This window comes from Rhinolophus ferrumequinum, chromosome 5, assembly GCF_004115265.2.
Source record: "Rhinolophus ferrumequinum isolate MPI-CBG mRhiFer1 chromosome 5, mRhiFer1_v1.p, whole genome shotgun sequence".
NCBI classification, from domain to species: Eukaryota; Metazoa; Chordata; class Mammalia; order Chiroptera; family Rhinolophidae; genus Rhinolophus; species Rhinolophus ferrumequinum.
Window position 1 is genome coordinate 3,670,085 of NC_046288.1, and position 22,336 is coordinate 3,692,420.

The window sequence follows — 22,336 nt, forward strand, 5'->3', positions numbered from 1 at the left end:
AAAGGAAACCTCAAAGAAAGTAACAAAAAGGTCCCTGCAAACAAAATCTTTCTTTTCAAAACACTCTAAGATCTGACAGAAGAATTTTAATGTAAAAACTTTAGAGTAAAATAATATTGATTTTAGATTATTTTACTTATATTTATTTCAAATGGGGAAAAAAAGATGATTTTCCAGGAACTTAATTTTAGAAGTTGGCTTCTACAGTTTTATTAGGCTTCGAGTGATAACAAACTACTCAAAGTAAAAATAAGTAATTCTGATCTATTACAACAGGGACTTAAAAAGATTGCCTTAGATTATGGTTTATCACATGAATTGTAAGGCCCTCGAAGGAAAGACCTGTCTGTGGCCTCCACAATATTTAGCATTATACTTTGTAAGTTTACAATTATTTGATAAGTCAACACAATATAAGTACGTTTAGCACAGCGTTTCGCAAAACATAATTTTGGAAATGCCATGACATTTTCTCTGGCTTAAAATTTTGGCTTAATTATTAGAGTGTCTCATGCCTTCCCCCATCTCACAAAACCACAAAAATCATAGCTTAAATACTACTTCATTAGCCTCATCCAACAGCTCAAAGTCAGTTAAAGTAGGTGTCTGATTACCATTTTAGAACACAGTCATAAAGTACCTATATTTTTCCAAAACTATTTAAACATTGAAGAAACATTTGTGCAAGAACAATATGAAGTCTTTAAGATACAACACTGTTTCTGCTTTCAAAGGGCTTATAGTAAAGGAAACAATCACATACATGAATTTGTCTTCTAAAGTGGGCTGCTGTCACAGGGCTTGGAAAGGGCAAGTCAAGAGAAGCTTCATAAAACAGGAGCTTGCTGAGTGAACATCGGGAAAGAAAAGGCATTTGGGGCAAAGAGGGGTGGTGTAAGCAAAGGCAGAGGGGAGGAGCCAAGAGAACACTAAGTACAACATTTCAGTTTGAGCAGAGGGCTTGTGGTTGCCAGCCTCCAAGATAGCCCTCAACGATTCTTACCTCTTGGGCAGTGCCCTCCCACACTGTACCAGCATTGGTCTGGATGACCAACAGCATATGGCAGAAGCACTGGTACGTCACATCCAAGGTTAGGTAATAAAAAACTGAGCTTCTGTCTTACGTGCTCTTACTCACTTGTACACACCCTTTCTCTTGGATCATTTGCTCTGGGAGAGCCAGATGTAAGGACACACAGGCAGTCAATGGAGAGGCCTGTTTGTGGAGGAACGGAAGCCTCTGGCCAACAATGTGAGTGAGCCCGGAAACACATTTTCCAGTTGAGACAACTGCAACGCTGAACAGTCTTCTGCAGACACTGAACCAGAACCACCCAGTAAAGCGCTCTCATATTCCTGATCCTCAGAACCTGTGAAATTGTTGTTTAAGCTGCTAAGATCGGGATTAGTTGTGCAGCAATAGATTAACACATATGTTGTCACTGAGAGTCCTGGTTGTGCAACAAAAACCTAAATTGTTGGGATGGCTTTTGAACTGGACCATGACCTTTAAGGCCAGTATTAGTGAGCACGCTGTTAATAAAAGCCTCATGGTATTTTACAAAGCTGCAGGTAAGGGCAGAAAAGTGAGGCAGATGTTACTGGAAACCAGAGGAAGGGTTATCCCTGTTAGGAAGGGACGGAAAGTTTAGTAAGTAACCCTGTCACCGTTAGTTATGTGAAAAGTAGAAAATTTACCTAATGAACTGGGTGACTTAGCTAAGGAGATTTTCAACCAGAGTTGAAAGTGTTGCCTTTTTTCCTGTTATATATGGGGGCGGGGGGAGGAGTGAGAATTACTTAAATGAAGCACTGTTAGAGGGGCCAGGACTTGATGATTTTGAAAATTTGTAGTCTCTCTAGATTGAGAACAACGCTAAAATTTAGCAATGGATTCTGAGCCAAGATCAAATCTAGGGTACTGACAGAAAAACATGATCTAAAACAACGAAGCCCAAGGAGTGACTAAAAATCTTCTGTTAAGACCTCGGACAGATCAGAGACGGTGCCTCAGAGGACTTGTGGTACCACTGGGTCAGACAAAAGGCCTGCTGGAAAAGACTGTGTGCCTCAAAGATTCTCTCAAACAATAAAGCTAAATTTTAGGAAGCTTACAAGTGTTTTCTCTCACCAGAAGCTCAAGGTAGTAAAAGGCTTACCTCAAAAAGATTTATGGGTGTGGCTTTCAACTAATGGCATGGACCCCAATAAATTTCACAGAAGACTTACAAAGATTTTAAAAGAATTATATACTTAGCAACATTGCCTGCTTGGACTGCAAGAGACACGAGATGATACAAAATAAAAAGAGGCCTTCACCTACCTTTCATGGAAAAGGAAAGGTGAATAGAGGGTAGAATCAAACGCACATAGGCCAAAGCTGAGAGTCTTGAGTGAAATATACCCAGGAATTGATAACCAAGGAACAACCATCATTTGCCTTACCGGATTTCAGAAATGCTCTGTGCCAGGGACTCCCTTGTGGCTACCACCCCCACGCTCTGCCTTCCTTTGAATAGGAATGTTTTATAGCTGTTACCCTAAAACTGACCCAATATTGTACACTGTGTATGTGGGGGGGAATGGCAGATCTCTCTCTTTAGGTTCTTAGGTTGAAAGAATTTGTACTTAAGTAGTACTTACAGAACTATATCTGAGAAGCCTTAACTGTACCTGAGACCATCCGGATGGGATGCTGGACTGTGAGCTGATACTGTAATGGGATGAGACTTTTGGGGGCTTTGGGAGGAGGTGCAAGTATTCTGCATGTGGGGACTGTGGTAACCAGCCCCCACCTCCGAGCATTCACAGCCTCGTGCCGTCAGTTCTCTCTTACATTTAGCAGGGTTGGTTTGTGTGACCGATAGTATATGACAGTAGTATATAACTTCCAAAATTAGGTCATAAAAGACCTGGTTTCTGTCATTTGTACTCTTTCTTTTGTATCACTCCCTCTGGGTGAAGCCTCCTGCTATGATGACAGTGAGACAGCAATGGAGACGCTCATGAACAGAGACCTCCAGTCAGCAAGGGACTGAAGCCTGCTAACAACTATGTGAGTGAGCTAAGAAGTGAGTCTCCGGACTCAGCCAAGCCTTTAGAAGACTGCAGCCCTTAGCAAGAACTTGACTGGGACCTTGTAAAAGCCCCTGGGCCATTGTAACCCAGATACGCTACGCCTAGATTCCTAGCTCTTAGAAACTGTGATACAATAAAGTGTTTTTTGTTTTAAGCTGCTAAGTTTGGGAGTTAATTTGTTATGCAGCAATAAATAGCTAATACAGGGGTTAAGAAAGAGAAAGGGAAAAAGACTAGAAATGGAGACATAGGTCAGTAACCCCAAAGGAGTTTTTGCATGTTATTCTATTACCCAAAAAAAAAAAAAAAAAAAAAAAAAAAGGATTTTTAGATATCAAAGTAACAACCACTCACATTTTTAAAAGATAACCCTGGTAACTTTGAGGGGGTTAGAAATATGAAAACTAGAGTAGGGAGACCAGTTAAGAAGAAATTACAAACCTTTCAGAATAAAGAGGGCATCCTAACCTTTTAACAGGAATTCTTAGATCCAAATGCATTGATTTACATGAAGGGCAGCCTTAAGAACTAAAAATTGCCAAAATGTACAGAACCTCTTAAAAAGTGCGAAAAATAAATGCTGACAAATTCTTCAAAACACACTTTATGTATCTCAGGTATCCCCTGGGAAACCAACCACGCATTTGAGAAAACAATCCACTTGAGTTGACATCCTCCTCTACTTAAGGCGATGTTTTTTGATACCTTGCTTAGTAGCTCACATTCTATCATAAACACAACTAAATATGTATAAAAACCAGTATCCACCCACTATCTAAACACTCCGTAACAAAAATGTTATGAGGAAAATTTGTTGAAAAATTTTAAACTTACCTTAAAAACACATTTCTATCCTTCAAGGGCTAAAAGTGAAACTAAAATAAGTTAAAAAGACCTGAACACTTATTAGGTACAGGTAAGACACCACGCTACATACTTTACACAGATCTGGTTTAATTCTTACATCACACTTAAGAGAGACTTGGGGTAAGAAGCACAACCAGAACTTTAACTGACTAACTCCATAGTTGATGTTTTAAATCCAGTACAGTAGATGTTCTCAACCCTATCAGACCCAATAACCCTATCAGTCCCTCTTTTTTTAAATCCTTCACTATTCTACTTACACACGTTCTTCAAATAATCAGTCCAAGGACCAAATTGCAAAACAAAACCAATAAAAGGAAAGTAATTTATAATAAAATATGTATTGTAACTTGTAAAGCTTGGGGTATGTATCCAGAACACAAAATGAAGGAATCACAGGTTACCTGTTTATAGAGAACGCCACAGCTAAAAAACCAGACTTTACACAGCCTATACTGCTATCGACTCAAATACCACAAACGGTATTGTTGAAGTTATTTCCAAAATGGTAATAACATCTCCTGCAAAAGTTCTAAACAAAATAAAGTACAACATTCCTTTATTTTATATTTTGTTGCAGTCCTGGAAATTTTAGGATATATCGAACTGTATAAAGAATACTTTACATGTAAAAATGGAATTAGGTCCTAGACAGACTCAGGAAATTTATAAATCGGAAATCTGACCTACTGGGATGTTCTGTGGGAAAGTCAAAAGTCACATGGGCAATTCTTTGTTTTGCAGGATTATCCTCTGCGTGGTGGAATTTATACTGTTCCTGGCCCCAGTAGCGTCTCCCCGAAACTATAACAATCAGAAGCATCCCCACAGTTTTCCAGAATGTCCTGAGAGTGACAAAATGGCCCAGTCCCTGTGGAGAACCAATGCAGAGGAAGGAGAGTTCTCAGATGTTCAATAGCAACCCTAAAGGTCTGTTTACTGGGTCTCGGAACAAGTGCTGGGCAAAGATCCTTCAAGGTACAGTCATCTATAAACTGTGCCATAGGAGTGACAGGGACTCCTTGGAGTTCATCGAACCACCAGTTTCTACCTAGTGGGGCTGCCCTTCCTTCAGGCCCCTCTCCAGCTGCAGGAATGGTCCTGGTACAGTTCAGCGTATCTTGTAGAAAGGTTATCTAAAACTGTGCATCTGAAGTAGGCTGGACAAATCCCATCATTCTTCATACCCATTACCAACCAAGTCCAAGACTTCACAGCATCACCCTGGCTCTTCTCATCATTCTTATCTCAATATCCCTTAGTCAGATGCAATCTTCCACCTTTCCCCACCTTCCCAAACTCTGCCACGCTGTTCTTTAGAATAAAGATATACCAACCAACTCTTTATAGTCTCAAGTTCTTCCACTGTTCTCTCTTCTTCTTGTCCTACCCGAAGCCTTGCAGTGTCTTCCCAAAACAGTATTCCCTGTAAGCCTTTCAAGCAGAAGCTGTTTATTTCCCCACGTTGCACATACTTACAGGTGGGATATGTGCTCAAACTCCTTGCTTCCTCCTGCTCGTTCCATACCACCACTCCTATGTCGTCCTCGAACTCATAACCCCTCAGAAGTTCACGGCGACACTTTCTCCACAGCTGTCATGTACACTCTTGGTTACGGTCACAGAGCTCACAGTCTTCTGGCATCACTGTCAGTGACAATATCTAAACGGATGATACATCTAATACCATAACCTTCTCACCCGCACTAATCTTTTCTCTACCTCAGCTACCACTCCTGTGGTTTATACTCTAGAGCAGGGGTATCCAAACTTTTTTCAACGTTTTTCACCAAGGGCCATATGCGGTAAAATACACAAACAGCCGGGCCACTCACTCGAGGTGAAGTACGTATTGCCTCACCTGGTTTATTTAAGTAAACTAAATATATTTTTGGAATTTGCTGCGGGCCAATTAACAATGGATCGCGGACCGCAGTTTGGACACCCCTGCTCTAGATCTAGCCTTCACTAATAATCATGCCACCTCTGAAATCTAAATTCAAGCATCTCACTCTTTAGCCACCACACTCATGACTTAGTTTCACCTATTCCAGCACTCCCACTCTAAGACCTCTATTCCAGTGAGTCCTACCACTTCCCCACTACTCATCAGCTCCCTGATGGTCCTTTCCCTGCTTAGCCAGTTTAGATGTTATGGTCTAGAGTGACAATCTACCTCACAAATACTTTAAATCTCCTCATCTCTCTCTTCCTCCTTTGTATTTGCTGGGCTAACCTCAGGAAAAACCGTTTACCTATTTTGTGCTCGTATTCAAATTGAATGCTTACATTCAACTGCCCAAGTGAGCTGACTGGTCTCGCTTTTCTGACCCCTCAGCTACTTCATCAACATTACTACATTTCTCTCGTCAGTTTGCTTTTCCACACATACCTTTCTCTCTCTTAAGGTTCCTCCTCACTCTGAGGTGATGACCTCACCTCATGCTTCATAGAGAAAATAGTAGGATCAACTATCTCATCCTCCCACTGCCAACTCTACCAACTGATCTACATCTTTTCTCATATATTGCCTTCCCTACTTTTAAAAAGGAAAAGTATTTCTTCTCTAATTAGTATCCATCCCCTCCAAGAAATTGATCCAGAAGACAGGAAATAGTCTTCAGGAGCAAAGTCCTTGAATAGGAGAAGGGATATTGTACTGGTTCTAATAACTCTTATCTTTAATAGCTATTTTAACATTTTTTATGTACTAATTCTATTACCTGGGTTATTTCTATGTCTATTTTTGTTGCCCTTTTCCTTAGTTATCAATTATATTTTCCAGCTTCTTTGCATGCCTGCTAAATTTTTTACTGGGTGCCAAACACTTAGTTTTATGTTGTACAGTCTTTTAGTATTCCTTTAAACATTCTGGGCTTTATTCTGGGAAACAGTTACATTACTTGAAATTAATTTGATCCTTTGGAGGCTAGCGTTTGATCTTTGTTAGGGTAAGTCCAGAACCGTCTGTAGTCTAGAGTTAATTGGCCCCACCACTAAGGAAATAACCCTTCTGAGAACTCCTATCTGCTGCCCTGCGTATTAAGAGGCCTTTCTTTGTACTCTGGCTATGAGGACACAACATACTCCCAGCCCTTTGTGAGCTTCCAGAACTGTTCCTCCTACTTCCAGTTGCCTTTCCCCCAGCCTTGGACGTTTCCTCACAGATGTTTTCAGCCAGAGATTTAAGTGGACCTCCCTGTGCATCTCTGGTGCCCTGCTCTGAAGCCACTTCAGCCTCCCAAAACTCTGAACTCTGTCTCTCTTCAACTGAAGGAGGCTGTGAGGCTCTTTTTGGGATCTCCCTCACCTACACTTGCAGCCTGGAAACTCTCTAGATAGTGACTAGGGCATTCGACAGCTCAGCTTTGCTTCCCTCCCTTCGTTTGTGTCTGCTGGAACTTCGTAACTCATTTTAAAAAGAAATCATTTGTTGACCCCGCAGTTACGGCCTTATTTTTTTTTTCTGCTCCTTTTCATAGAACTATTGCAAAGAGTCATCTATGCTTGCTATGACCCTTTTACTTATTATTCATTATTTCTTCAATTCCAATTGGGCTTTTCTTCCCACCACTTAAAATAAACCAATAGCACACATCTAATTAAATAGTCACTCATCTTCTCAGTGGACACAGTTAACTCAATATCCTTCCTTCTTTTTTTTTTTATTCAAGTTTATTGGGGCGAATGTCCTTCCTTCTTGAGACACTTTCAGCTTCATTTTCTTCCTGCTTTTCTAACAGCTCCTCCTCTACCAGAGCCCCGGGGCACAGCTTTAAAAACCATTTATACATCAAAAACTTTCTAATTTACAGTACCAGCACAAGACTCCTAAATAGTACACCTCTAGTGCAAACTGCCCTAATGTACTACATTCTTACATATCCAATTAAATATTCACAAGTAACAGGCACTTCAGACTGAACAAGTCCATCCCTCCGATACCCTACCTCCTCCAATTTTCCGTCTTAGTAAGTGGCCCAGTCACACATCTATCCAGTGCTCAAGGTAAAAATCAGGGGTTAATCCTTGATTCTTTCTCTCCATCTAGTACATTCAAATGTATCAGCAAGTTCTGTTGGATCTACCTTCAAAATATATACCTCAAATCCACCCATTTCTCGTCTCCACCCTAGTTAAAGCCACTCTCACTCTTGCCCAGTATGACTCCTTCTCCATATGGTAGTGAGAGTCATCTTGAAAAACTGTAATTGAGATGTCACTCCCTTGCCAGAAATTCTCTAATGGCTTACTGCATTTCCAAACAATCCGAACTCCCTGAGGTAGCCTGTAACATCTTACCAAACATGGACCCCCTGACTACCTCTACATCATTATACTCAACCCGTTTTTCACTAAATTCTAGCCATACCGGTCTTCTGGTCCTACCTCAGGCTCTCTGCATCTGTAGGTCTCTCTGCCTGGAATATTCTTCATACAGGCCTTCACAGGGCTGGCTCATTCTCACCATTCAAATATCCTTGACCATCTATGCAAAGAAAACTAAACCCTCCTCTTCCCATCTAAAATGTTATATAATCTTGTTCCACTGTCACGTAAGAGTTGTGTTATATGTTTTCACTTTTATTCATTTGCTTTTTGGTTTTTGTGTTTTCCCATTAGAATTTGGTCATTCACTGAAACAAATCTTGAACACTTAACTATGTGCCAGGCACTGAAAACACATCAGTGAACAAAGCAGACAAAAACTCCTGCCCTTATAGGGCTACGTTCTACAATGTAAGATCTATGAAAAAAGGAATCCTGTTTGTTCACTGTTGTATCCATGGGGCATTAACAGTCATTGGTTCATAGCAAATACGCAACATACATTTGCGAAAAAAGTGAATGAAAGTGGATTTGTCTGTATTTTCTCAGTTTTTGTACAACATACTTCACCTCAAATACCCTCACTTAGCCTTAGAACAATGATCAAATTCTTGCTGTAGACTTCAAAACAGCCATATTTATCTTTTGTTCCCCCTATTACCTTATGGGTAAAGTACAAATTTGCAACCATCACAAAATTCCAGCTCCAATTTCAAATTCTCGTAACACTAAAAACAATTTGGTGACTACTGTATCCATTTATATTCTTTAAATCCTTTAGAGCCTTCCTAGACTAAACTGGAACCACTTATCCATGCCCAGATTACTTTAGTTCTGTGTAAACAAAGTTTATATAATATGCAAATGCAATCATTAACTAATTCAAGATTTAATGATTATCCTATAAACACATAAGATACATATGAAAATATTTAAATATACTGATACCATAATATACTCATCACAACATGAAACTATCATAGTTTTACTTCATTTTGCAGTTAAGAAAACCTGGGTGAGTGAGAGCATGCATGCAGACACACACACACAGCATTGGAACCTGGATGAGGCCTTAGGTTTAATAACTCCCAGTTTCTTAATAATTACCTAATTTAAAGATACAAATTTTCACAATTATACCACACAACTGCTTAAGGACAGAGAACACATCTAACATGTTTATCTCAGATGACTCCAAATACAAGGGGTTGTATAAATGTAAGTAGTTTTTGAGCATCAACAAAAAGGCCATTCTAGAGTATTTGATAGTACAGCATGTTTACATATACGTACTGCCTGATTCACTCCTCGGAGAAACCTCCTAAAGTAGGTCAGAAGACTGTTAACACATGAAGAGACTCAAGTTCACTTAGGAAGGTTAACCAACATTTTCTCAGAGGATATACAACTGCTACCTGTGATTCCAAAATTATCAAAATAATTCATTGCAATATATAAAAACACTTGAACCTATATTAAATTCCATAGCACATTTAATCCTCAGAATATCTCAGCCCTTGGATTCACTCAAAGACCACGTCCTCCTATTTTTTCAGCCAGTACCTGCTATACTGAACGAAATTAAACCTTTAAGAATCTGTTGAAAAATTCAGCAAATTATGGAACCACGCATATCTGAAGCTAAACCAAACTTTTTAAAGATAACCTCCATAACAACAAATAATTGAGGAAAGGATTTTCTTTTAAGGAACTGACTGTATCCCCACTCATCACAGCTACAACTCCCGACAATGGGTCAGAATAGATTTATTGACTACAAGTTTCTTTTTGTTTTTCATTTACCTACTATGCAGTGGGGCTGGTGGATGAAATTCACTTCATATATCTAAAGGTGCAAAGATGGGTGTCCATTATGTTTCAAATACTGTAATCGCTCAAAATTACTACCACAGGCCTTAAGCTAGTAAAATTAATCAAGAAAGATCTGCCACAATTTATAAATGTGCTATAGACAACATAGTTAGCTTTAACTCATTGAAAGTAGTTCTAGCAAGTTGTTTAAAACATCTGAATCACTTGTTTTCTCATTGATTTCCCCATAAATTTATTCTTACAGAATAGTGTAATATATTAATGTAAATCAGACTTCAAAATTGGACACTCTATCTAGTTCTGTCTCTGTGAAGTATTTCATACCACTTTTGCATTTAAAGACTCACAATTCATTTTACTCCCAAATTAAAACATAAAATTCTCATTTCCTTGTGGGTTGACTTCTTTTAAGAAGTAGAATTACAAACTATACCATCATTCCATATATTACTGCTCCTTTTAAAAATCTTACCTTGTGCTTTGAAATTACTGTTTTAACCAACCGCTGACAATAAGTACCTTTAACTTTCCAGGAAAATTGAATCATAGAATCCACACCTTCATATATACAAACAGACGTCCTGCCATTATGTACGTGTGTATACACACACAGATTATCTTCCAATTGTTTCTTTATCATTACTACTACATACCAAGATGTAGTAGAATGCAAAAGGTAAAACTGAAACCTAGTCCATTTTAAACATGAACTTGTGAGCATAGATTATTCCTTGTTTACAAAAGTTAAGCTACCCTATATTTAGATGGTACTTTTAGTTAAGTCTTACTGATTAACAGAAAGAAAAGGTAGTTTAGCACAAATTCTGTTACAGATCACAATGCACACACGAGCACCACTGTACACATAAGACCGTTAGTTTTCATGATTGTTTTGTAAGAAAATGAAGTCTAAGTACAAATGGTACTAATCCAAAATTTTAAACCAAAATCAAATAGTACACTGAAACAAGAGCTAACAGTAACACTTCAGGTACCTAGGCACTATAGTTTTCAAGAGGTTCCTTTTGTAGTTCAGTCCTCAGTCTCTTCCTGAGCCTTTTTCAATTATCCTTCTCCTAGTAAGTCTACGTAACAACTGACATTCTTATAAAACCAAAATGACTGAAACTTCCAGGACAGTAGCTCTTAACTTTGAACTTTTTGTGCCCCTCCATTACCAATATCTCAGGAAACTGACAGATATGAACTTTCTCCCTAGAAAAATATACCATCACAAAATTTTACATGCATATCGTGGAAATTCAATGACTTCCAGAATCATTTCATTGTAGCCCTTAAAACCCCAACTTAGAAACTTGTACTCAAAAATATCCTGGGGGGACGGCCGGGTGGCTCAGTTGGTTAGAGCACAAGCTCTTAACAACAGGGTCACTGGTTCGAGTCCCACATGGGCCAGTGAGCTGCGCCCTCCGCAACAAGATTGAAGGACAATGACTTGGAGCTGATGGGCTCTGGAGAAACACACTATCCCCCAATATTCCCCAATAAAATAAAATAAAAAAAAATATCTTGGGCATGGTAGAAAGTTGAAACTAGATTTTATCATTGCTTCTTAATTACTTGTGATTTTATCTGGATTAAAAAATCTTGGTTTACAAAATTTTAAAGGAAAAAAGATTATTTTTCAAAAATGAGAAATCAAAGTTTAAACTTAAAGTAATTTAAACTTATTTTTATAAAAAAGCTATTCTTTTTATCATTTTGAAAATGTAATGCTTAACTTTTTTCTCATTATCAGAGATAAATACATATATCCAATTTCCCCCTAATTAAAAACAAAAACCTGTCTACTTTACAAACGGTCCTTAACTTGCATCTAATAAGACTGTACACTCAGCCAGTAATGAAGGATATAGTTTTAAGAGAGAAAAGATAGGTGTATGAGACTCTTTCATCTGGTTAGAACCCTATTAAAACAAGGTATTGGATTGTGATGGTTAGACCCTGATTCTAAGTCTCAAAGGTGGCTTTGTAGGTAATGTCAACATATTATCATTAACATCTTAATTACATCACATATTCTACCCAAACCAGACTAAGAGAAGAAAGGTTAATTTTCTGTCCCATATAATAAAATGGAGCCACATAACCCAGCCATCCTAATGAAAGAAGTTAAACTACTATAGGAACCATGTAGCTCCAAATATCACTTTAGGACCAACTTTTTCAGAATGTTTTTCTTAAAGTGATAAGTATTCAGAAAGGAGAATTATAACTTTACATAAAGCTCCAATTTGAACCAAAATGAATCAATTTTAACAAAATTACTCAATAGTACTGATATTTTATAAAAATTACCCTTTTAAAGGTGAAATTGTGGCACTAAACTTAGTATTTTAACATTTCTAACTTTAAAGTTAAGACGTTAAAATCAACCTTGTAATCTTAAATAAAAATGTTAAAATATAATGGCGCAACATCTGTCCCTCCACGAGTGCTTAAACTTCTGATATGTTTAAGCCCTAAAGAGACTCATTTATCTCATATTTAGAGCTGACAGTCTATTGATTTCCTATTTGAAAATTACTTCTGTAATTCAGTGATCAAAACCTTCATCAGTTTAAGAATTAGAATCACAAAGTATATCATCATTCCATGTATTACTGCTCCTTTTAAAAATGCTAGCTTGTACGTTAAAATTACTGTTTTAACAAATTGCTGGTAACAAGTACTAACTTTTCAGGATAATTGATTTACTTCATTTAGCAAGTTACAATGTATATAGCAAATTACAGTAATTCAGATATTTAATCCCTAACATCAACGGTGTTTCCCCGAAAATAAGACCTAGCCAGACAATCAGCTCTAAAGTATCTTTTGGAGCAAAAATTAATGTAAGTAAGATAATATAGTAAATTAATATAGTAAAATAAGACCGGGTCTTATATAACATTATATAAGATCTAGTCTCATATAAGACCCGGTCTTATATAATGTAAGATAACATAATACATAATATAGTAAAATAAGACCGGGTCTTATATTAAGTTTTGCTCCAAAAGACGCATTAGAGCTGATTGTCCAGCTAGGTCTTATTTTCGGGGAAACACGGTATGACTCAATCAAGTCCTTCAATTTATCATAACCTGAAGTTACTTTTCAATCCTACTACAGTAATCAAGAAATGACTAACAAAGTTATAAAGTTGAGAAAAAGTAATTCTGGGGGAAGGAGGGAACTTCTAAAATTGTTTCTTAAAAATTAAGCATGCCTAATTAAGTCAGTGTTCAGCTTATAAAAATTGGTTACATGGGAGTATATTAAGTGTTCCTTTTCCAGAATTTCTCTCAAGTTTACCATAGAAACAAACTATGGTAAAAATTACCAGGTATAGTTCACCTCACAGTTTTGCAGATACATTTTGATCATTTCATGAAATACTTTCTTAATGAAGTGGTGTATACAAAACTGTTCTTATCCAAAAACTGTCCCATCTTTCATGATCAACATAGGATTATGCTTTTTCTAAACGAGACACTCAATTAAGGTTATAGGTCACTCAACCTAAGAGACACCCCAACTAATGTGTCAAAGGCAAAAGTTTGTTTAAACTTTTTGTCTTTATAAGTAAATCATGCTTCAACAAATTATTAAAAAAAAATTTGTTTCTCTAAGGTTTAGTCAGAATTCAATTACGTTTATTTATGCTTAGTACACATTTTCTTAATTGTGTAACATGCTACTTTCAATATTGTGATTTATATAGCCACTACCACCAGCATGAGCCACAGGAATATAGAACAGCTGTTTACCTGGTACTGTTTATATTCTTCTATTAAGTTCAGTATCTATTCCTGAGGTCTATGCTTCACTGATCATAGTTTTGGTTGGATGTGAAGTGAAACAGAGGATAGAAAAAGGTAGTGAAGGGAAAAAAAAAAATCTCTTATGGCCCGCAAACAGACTCCACGTGTGTTACAAACTAATGAGATCCACTGCGCTATAAAATGTCAAAGTATTTCAGTGAAGAAAAAATTATCTGTAATATTTAACAAGCGTATTGCTACCTGAGTTGATCTCAGCTTTGATTTCAGGTTGTAGCTCTTGGTCCTCTCCAAGACTTAACTAAAGCAAGACTTAAATAAATTTCTAAAGTGTACTGTAGTGCTATCTTGCTTTTACCAGGGTTCTCCCCTTCCTTGGCTGCAAAACAAGAACTACAAATTAATTTCCAGGGCAGTGTAACACCAATACCCCAAATTTCAAGTATTATCTGTAAAACTTAAAAATAGAAACAAAAATAAAACCAAAAGACAACATTCTGCAGTCACAAGTACTTTAATTTTTAAAAACAAATCACTCATTTAAAAATGAACAAATGGCACCATTCTACTCTGTTGATACAAGTAAATTTAGAGTTCTGTCTCATAATGTGCTGCAAGTCGGTACTACATCCGACAATCTCAACTACTACATACACTTAACACTTAGCTTATCTGTAGTTAGATTTCAGACACTACTCTCAAAAGTAACATTCGACTGTCACAACTATTTTACTTTAAAAGGTTGAACAACCCAAACAGTTTAAACAGCTTTATTTTCAAAATCAACATTACAGAGCATAATTTCCACATTTAAAATTCTTACAGTTACCAATAGAGGTATTACAGTACAATTTTCCACAACAAAATTGTAGCACACAAATCCAGCGACTCCTCGACTTCCTTGAACTGTCAATACACTGCACCCTGTTTAAATGGCTGTACCTGAAAACCAAGGAATGCAATTCCTTAGGATTAGAAGTCATCAAGTTATACTGTCAAGGATCTGGGGGAAATGAGAGGAAGATTCTATTATCCTTGTGTCTAAACCCAACTTCTATAACAAGGTAAAGCCACAGCTATGATCAAATGTCTATTAGCTGTAAATATTTAAATACTGAAACCCACCTAAATTAGGTATCTCGATGTTAAGATTTCTGTGAATGAATTCACTTCAGTTCGATTCTGGATGAGAAAAGTCCCTCTTTCAAAATTTAGATCTGTAACATCTACTTAAATTGGGTGTTTTCTCTCCCCACGTTGAGAAACCAGAAAGCATGCGAACTTAAATTTTATTTTTAAAAAAACCCAATAATAATGAAGTTACATGTTTTAGAAGAGCCACGCACTCCAAAAAAAACAGAAGAAAAACCTGCAACATACTCTCAAGGATCAAAGGAAAACTCAGGGACGTTTATATATCCTCCGACTAACTAGACTTGGGAAGGGATGGATGCAAAAGTCCCAGAACGAGGATACAGAAAATGAGTCTTACATGTTATGAAAGTCAGTCGTCTGGGCAAACAAGCAGTACCCTCGACATTTCGTTGCAGGGAAGGAGATACAAGCCTCAAAGACCTACAGTCAACATTACATGCCCCTGTGAAGCTCCACGTGGGGGCCGCACTGAGCCTCACAAGCTTTCCCCGCCACCGGGAACTGAAGTACCCCTACAGGACACAGAATCTGCGCTCCCCGGCGCCGGCAGCGCGCGAAGGCCGAGGTGGCCCTAGAGCGCCACCCAGCGGCCCGCGGAGCGGCCTGCAGGCGGGTCCTCCCCGGCTCCCGGATCGCCGCACCCCCACCGCCACCCAGCCCGTTCCTCTCCGGATGCACAAGGCCCAACCCAACAACTGAGACCACAAAATGGCTGCCGGCAGCTTCGTCACGTGACCCCTTTGTGCCTTTTGGGTTCCCGAACTCCGTGGGACCCGGGTACAAGTGGCCGGGGTCGGCGGGTGGCCTCAGTGGAGACCCCGCCGGGCCGTGGCGGCTGGGGGTCGAGGCCGGGGGAGGCGGGGTAAAGGCCCGGCCGGCGACTGAGAGTCGGCGGCGGAGAGAAGATGGCGGCCATTTTGTGTGGGTTTGCTGCTCCGCCGCCGCCGCAGGCAGCAGAGGGAGCGGGGCCTGGCGGTGGGTCGGACAGGGGAGTTAACACGTACCGACTCCTCTTCCTTCTCCATTCCGGTGGGCATCTGCGGCACGGCCCGGTTTATCGAGGCGTATTCGTGCAGGTCGGGCAGATCCTCACAGCGGAAAACCGGCAGCGGCTTCGAGGCGTCTAGCGCCCGCGCCCGAAACGACAGTTTACTCATCTCAGGCGCAGCAGATACCTCTCCGCTCTGGGGAAACGGCCCCGGCCAGCGGGATCATGGAGAACCGGGGGTTCGGTCCCCACTCGCCTACCGCTGCCGGGGACTTGAGGGGCGGAGCGCAGAGCCCGCCGTCCGGGCACTAACAGCAGCCGGGAGGGTGGGAGGCTGTGCCGCTCCGCTCCTCTCTCGCTCGCTCTCTTCAATACGCCATGGCCAACATGGCGGACATTAAAACTCCACTGTGCGCTCTTCAGCCAACCCCAGCCATTCCCCACACTGCATCGCGCAGCGGCGCGGGCACGCGGGCGCGGAGGGGGGGGGGGGAGCGCGGGCTCGAGCGGGCGCCGGCACGGAGCGCGCGTCCCGCCAACCCCCGGCGCCCGCCGGCCGCGCTGTCCGCGCCTGGCTGCTCGAGGCCCCCGCCCTCTGCGGGTCTGGAGGCGGCCGGGGCGGAGTGGGCGCTCGGACGCCGGGAGCCGACTCCCCGCGCCTCCTCTCGCTGCCCGCACTCGCTCACTTTCTCACGCTCGCTCGCTCGCTCCCAGCGCCGTTTGCTGACAGGCGAAGGTGCAGGGAAACTATGTGCACCGCACGCCGGCTTTCCGAATGGCCACGGCGGGAGAATTGGCTGGGCGGCGCTATTGCCCGGGACAGGCGAGCTCCGGCACCTGTCACCCCCGCTCGCAGCCGGGATCGGGGCAGGGGCGATGCCGGAGGCCACGGCCGTGGGCGGTGGGGTTAGGAGCGGCGCTCCGGGGGCGCTGCGCACCGATGGCAGTCTGTGGGTGATACATAGTTATCGCTGCGTTTTAGGTCCTTAAAACAAAATGCAAACGAAATTAGGGGCAAAATGCTACTTCAGGTGAACTTTCGCCAGCAATTATTTTTACGTCTAAGGAAAATGGATTATAATATTTGAGAGGCTCCGCAACAAATCACTGGTCAGTTCCCACCTATCGGGCTCAATATAAACGGTTGTTACCCTACTCTGATATAAAGTAGGGGTTTTTTTTTAATCCTGCATTTTATCTACTCATATTCACTCTTTTATTACAATTGAAGCAAAGGGGATATTTATTATCAGATAAATGTTTAAGAAAAAAATTAAAGTAAGACCTTCAAAATTTTAGAGCCATTTGTAGCTCATGATTTTTGTTGGTACTGAAAGAAAATGCTAGTTCAACATAGTTAATGAATTGACACCATTTATTCTCTGAAAAACTTTATAAAATTGAATCATACAAAGATCTGTAGTGCTCCTGCCAAACCGAAAAAGAGTAAAGGAAAAGCTGTATTAGAGAGCTTTAGATGCATGTGCTAGATTGTTAATATTTGGTTTATATTACACACGAAAACGGTTATGCCCAGAGAGCTCTTTCCAGCAGAGTATTTTAAAAATCAGAAAGACTGTTTTAATGGGATGGGTTTAATCAGTTTGGCAGCAAAATTTCATATGTTCACTGAGATACAAAAATGTTTCTTTAAGTCTGCTCTTCTCCCTGGAGGCTACATAGTAAAAATAATCATTACTCAAATACTGGGTTGGATAGGAACTGTTACTAGCTTACAGCCCATAGGCACACTGCTGTCTTTCAGGCTGATTTAGCTACACCTTGGTGGGGAAGACACAAGGTGAGCAGAGACTGGAGTTCTCCAAAATTATCCTAAAACTCTAATATTGACAATTCACCTCTGTGAGGCAGAGGGATTTCCATTTATACTTCCTATACTAAGACTGTGCACTTAATCTTTCAATGAAAAACATTTATTGGGCCCTCATGGCCTAAGTATGCTGCTGGTTACTTAGCACCCATAAGGCTCCTGGAGGAGCTAGCACAGTGGGAGAAGGACCTGTGGATGGCAACTGCCACAACTGATGTGAGGCAATCGTGGGAACAGGCAGGAGTGGCACCCAATCCATGGGGAGTGGCTCTAATGAAAGCATTCAGGGAAGGCTTTTTGGAGGAGATGATATCTGAGAAAAAAATACATCGGATAAGTACGGGTTAACCTTGCAGAAAAATGAAGAGATGAAAGGTATTTTAGGCAAGGGAAGGAGCATGTGCAAAGACTCCAAGTCATGAGAGACAATGTCACAGTCTGGGATCCTCAAGAATTGTCAACTGCACTGTGGAATAAGACACCTATCAAGCCAGGTTTAACAGTTCTGAAAATTCTGGCTGAATGTTAGTACAGCAGTCCTCTTCAGCCGACTGTGTTAGATTTCTGAAAATCCTACTAGTTGAATTTGGTTGCTTGAGGAACCTAAGACTTTATAGAACAAAGTAGTCTTAAGTCATGAGTGAACCACCAAGGAAACGAACATAGAATATTTAACCTTCATTAAAATAACAGCCTACAGATAACATGTTCCACACCCTGCATTAGTAATAATGGGCACTATACAACTAAGTTTCTTGTTCCCTAGAAATTGTAGCATCACCCTCCACAGCAAGTTGAGATATATGCTTACAAATTAAGCTTGCCCTTTTTGCAGATAACATGCCTGCTAGGAGGCATCTTCTTTCTGCACTGGTTCCTCATCCAGCCTCAATGCTCTGGATTTCTGACTTCCAGGTCCTACTGGGTTCCCAAGGACCCAAAGGCTGGAGTCCCAAACCTCTTATATTCAGTTTACTTCCCTACCTTCTAAGGGGCAGGAGTGCAGCAATAAAGGTTCAGGTTTAATTTTCTTGAGCTTCCTTTATCTAACCAAAAGTTTCCTTGCACAAATGGCTAATCCTGCACAGTCTTTCACGTTAACTCCTTTTATTCCCCTAAAGTTCCCTCTTTTTCTAAGTATCTCCAACAATGGTGACATAAAATTCTCAATGGTACAAAAGATGCATACTAGCGTAAAACTGAATACACTAACCTTTCCTCAAAGGGAAAGTTTTTGTTGGGAAGGAATTTGCAGTATTTAAAATACTTTTGATTCATGCCATAAATATTTACTGAATACCTAGGCAACACACAGTACCATCATTGTAGGGGATATAAATAAAAATACTGATAAAGGTTAATCAAATGACCAGAACAAGGCAGCATGGTGAAATGCAGTCAGGGAGTTCAGAAGGAAAGCAGTCAGTTCTAGCTGGATTGATCAGACATGGAGAAGTGAGCAGGTGATGTGGTTGTGAAGAATGACTAAGATCCCAACTGGTAATGGGAATGAAATGGTAGGAGAAAGGGTAGTCATGGTCCAGAGCAACAGTGTGAACAAAATGGTGGGAGGAGGAAACTGGCAGGTGTGCTTGAAGATGAGAAAGTTTACTTGGCCAGAGTTCATAGGAAACTCCAATAACAATCCGGGTAAAACTGGTAAGAACTTGGGTGGAGGGAGTAGGAGTAGAAAGTAAAGAGACAGAAGTTTTAATGGTAAAAATGAAACTACTTATAGTATCATTACCCTGAAATGTGATTCATTTCAATTTGTATCAAATACAGAACTTCTGCTTAAACAACAAAATAGAATGTGTCAAATGCACTGCAGTTTGCTGCATATAATAAACCTGACGTATGGCTCTACATGTTAGTTTATGTCCAATATGTGCCCAAGTCCTTTTATTTCTTCTTAAAATTGTTTCTGGGATTTGACTCATTATTTCCATTCCCATTGTCTTAATCATATCTCAGTTCTCATCACGTCCTACCTACAAACAACCTCCAATCCATTTTTTAATTCATTACTTTGATAAACCTTTATTAAGCTCCTACTTTACAAGAAACTATGCTAGTACTCTCCTAATAGTGGCTAAAGGGAACCCACAGTGGCTAGTACAAGCTGTGGGTCCCTGGGACTATGAAGAACACAGTTCAAACTGCCTTCAGGGCTTCATAATGCATGCCACCAAATCCAAGTGCCCAAAACCCCACCTCCATCTGTATCCTCCCTTCCCCATGTCATTTATTTATAACTGCTCTTTATTTTGCTATTCCACAAAGCCTTTGCTTTTTTTTTTTTTTTTGGTATAGTTGTCAAAGCCTCATAATTTTGCCTCGCTGTATATCCAACAACATTTCTCATCACCACCTAAGACAAGCTCCTCATCTTTAGAAATCAGCATGTCTTTCCTGCCTCCAGGTTTTTATTCATTCCTTTCTCTCCATTCTTCCTGTCTGGCTGCAGACCATCTACTTCTACTGAAATGCTACCTTACATTTTTGAGGATTAAATAAAACAACCCATGTAAAGCATTTAGAATGGTCTCTGGCCCACAGAAAACATTCAGTAGATATCAACTATTGTTATTATCCCTCAAAATCCAACTCAACTATCACCTCCTTCATGCAACTTTCTTTGACTACTCAACCTCTCTGAGTCCTAATTTCCTAATCTGAAGAATGAGTGAGTGGGTAGGTGAATTCAAAATAATTCTTAAGCCTATACCAATGTTTTTCATCTGTGAATTCCTATTACACTTTTAATCAGTAAGAATAATAACTACCATTTTTGAACATTTACTATGTGCCAGGCAATGCAGAAGTACATTTTAAATGTACAATTTTTGTGACAGCCCTACGAGGTGTGTCCTGTTAGAGAGGTTGCGAGACCTGCCTATGGTCACAAAGCTAGTGGGAGGCAATGCTGAGGCTAGAATACCTGGTGTCTGGTTCCAGAGTGGAGCCCAGAAACCAGATTATAAAGTAAAGTGAGGAATGAACTGGAAGTGAGGAAAGAGAGATGTTGACTGTAGCCTACTCTTTCAAGAGGCTTGGCAATGGGGGGAGCAGGGGGCGGGAAGAGGGGAGAGGGAAAGGGAGACGGAGAGGGAGGTGTAGCTATTCAGGCCACTGGTTTTATTATTTCTGAAGGTGGGAGAGATGTGAGCATGTTTGTATGCTGAAAGCAAAGAATAAGGTAAATGAATTAACTTTAGGATATAGCTCTATATCATATATATGATAGATATATACGATATATATATATGCTAGTTTTGATAGCAGGAGTCCAGATTCTTCATTCCTTCAACATTCAACAAATATTTATTGGATATTTACTAAGAGCTAGATAAAGCAGTTTGTGCTGGGGAGCAATGATAAACAAGACATGATCTCTATGGCCTCACAGAGCTCACAATAAAGTGACATACTGCATTTTACTTAATTGGGAAAATGTGAAATGAATTTCTTTAAAATGTGTGAATGCACAAGGATCTCAACATTAAAATGTAATAATTTAAAGCACTGTACAAAAGATCTAAATAGTGAATATATTTTCACTTGAAGTTATAATTTTTCTTAACTTTTTGCTTTTTATTTTCATAATAAGATATATAAAGAAATGGCATCAAATAATTCTTCCAATATAAGATTTAGAAAAATAAGAACTGGCAGCTTTTTATTATGCGTGAGTTTTTTTATTTTTCATTTATAAAATGTTGGAAAGTGAAATACTGCAATTGCATTGCAATATATTTAAGAGAGTCACAGTAACAACATCTGAACTACTGATTTCTCTACAGTTGATTTATGTGTAGAATTCTGTATATAATATTTAAGAACTATGTCTGATATAAAATAAGATAGCTCAGAATATTCCCAGTCATCTCTACCTTAAAAGAATAAAGGGCAAATTATTAATCCTAGCATACTATAGCAGTATGGACTCAAAGTTATTTCAATTTAACTGTATCTACAATATACACAACTAAAACAAATTGGGCCTGTCTGAGAAGGGATTAGAATTTTTAAAAATTCACAAAGTGATTCTAGTACCATTGGGATTAAAAAAAAGTTAATAAAATACAATACCTCTTATTGTATAATGTAAAATCCTAAATTTGTAGGACATCTGCTCTGAGCACAGCACGGATTTTGTCAAACTTTAGCAGTCCCCTCCCCCCAGAAAAACAAAGGTGACTGGTTAAGTTTGACCATTTTTAGGACTTGTCTTCCTTAATTCCCAGTTGCATATGTTATCTGATCTTTCCCTCACTATCCTAGTAGGCAGTTGATGAGAACTCTGTGGCAACATTTTAATGAAGATGCTACTAGATGCAGCTGGAGAAGTTGTGGGAGCCATAAATAGGAAATCATTTGGAACTTGAACAATAACAATATAGTATTTAAGGAATGTCATCCATTCCAACAATTAATTTGTCAGAAGAATAAAGGTCCATCTTAGAAAAG

The 22,336-nt window shown here is 39.6% G+C and overlaps 1 protein-coding gene across 5 annotated transcripts in view; it reads right to left on the bottom strand.

Moving 5' to 3' along the window:
• The window catches only part of EPC1 (enhancer of polycomb homolog 1), an 86,283-nt gene that overhangs the window by 43,270 nt on the left and 20,677 nt on the right, over positions 1-22,336 (bottom strand). Inside the window, exon 1 of one of the 5 annotated variants that reach the window (XM_033106011.1) lies at positions 8,114-8,118. The exons of 2 other annotated variants lie outside the window; for them this stretch is intronic. Coding sequence is in view for 2 of the 3 variants with exons in the window: in XM_033106008.1 (XP_032961899.1) it covers positions 16,052-16,204 (153 nt within the window). In the remaining variant the exon portion in view is untranslated. Of the gene's footprint in view, positions 1-8,113; positions 8,119-16,051; positions 16,508-22,336 lie in introns of those variants that run through there. 2 more of the 5 variants (XM_033106008.1, XM_033106009.1) reach the window with 2 other exon arrangements.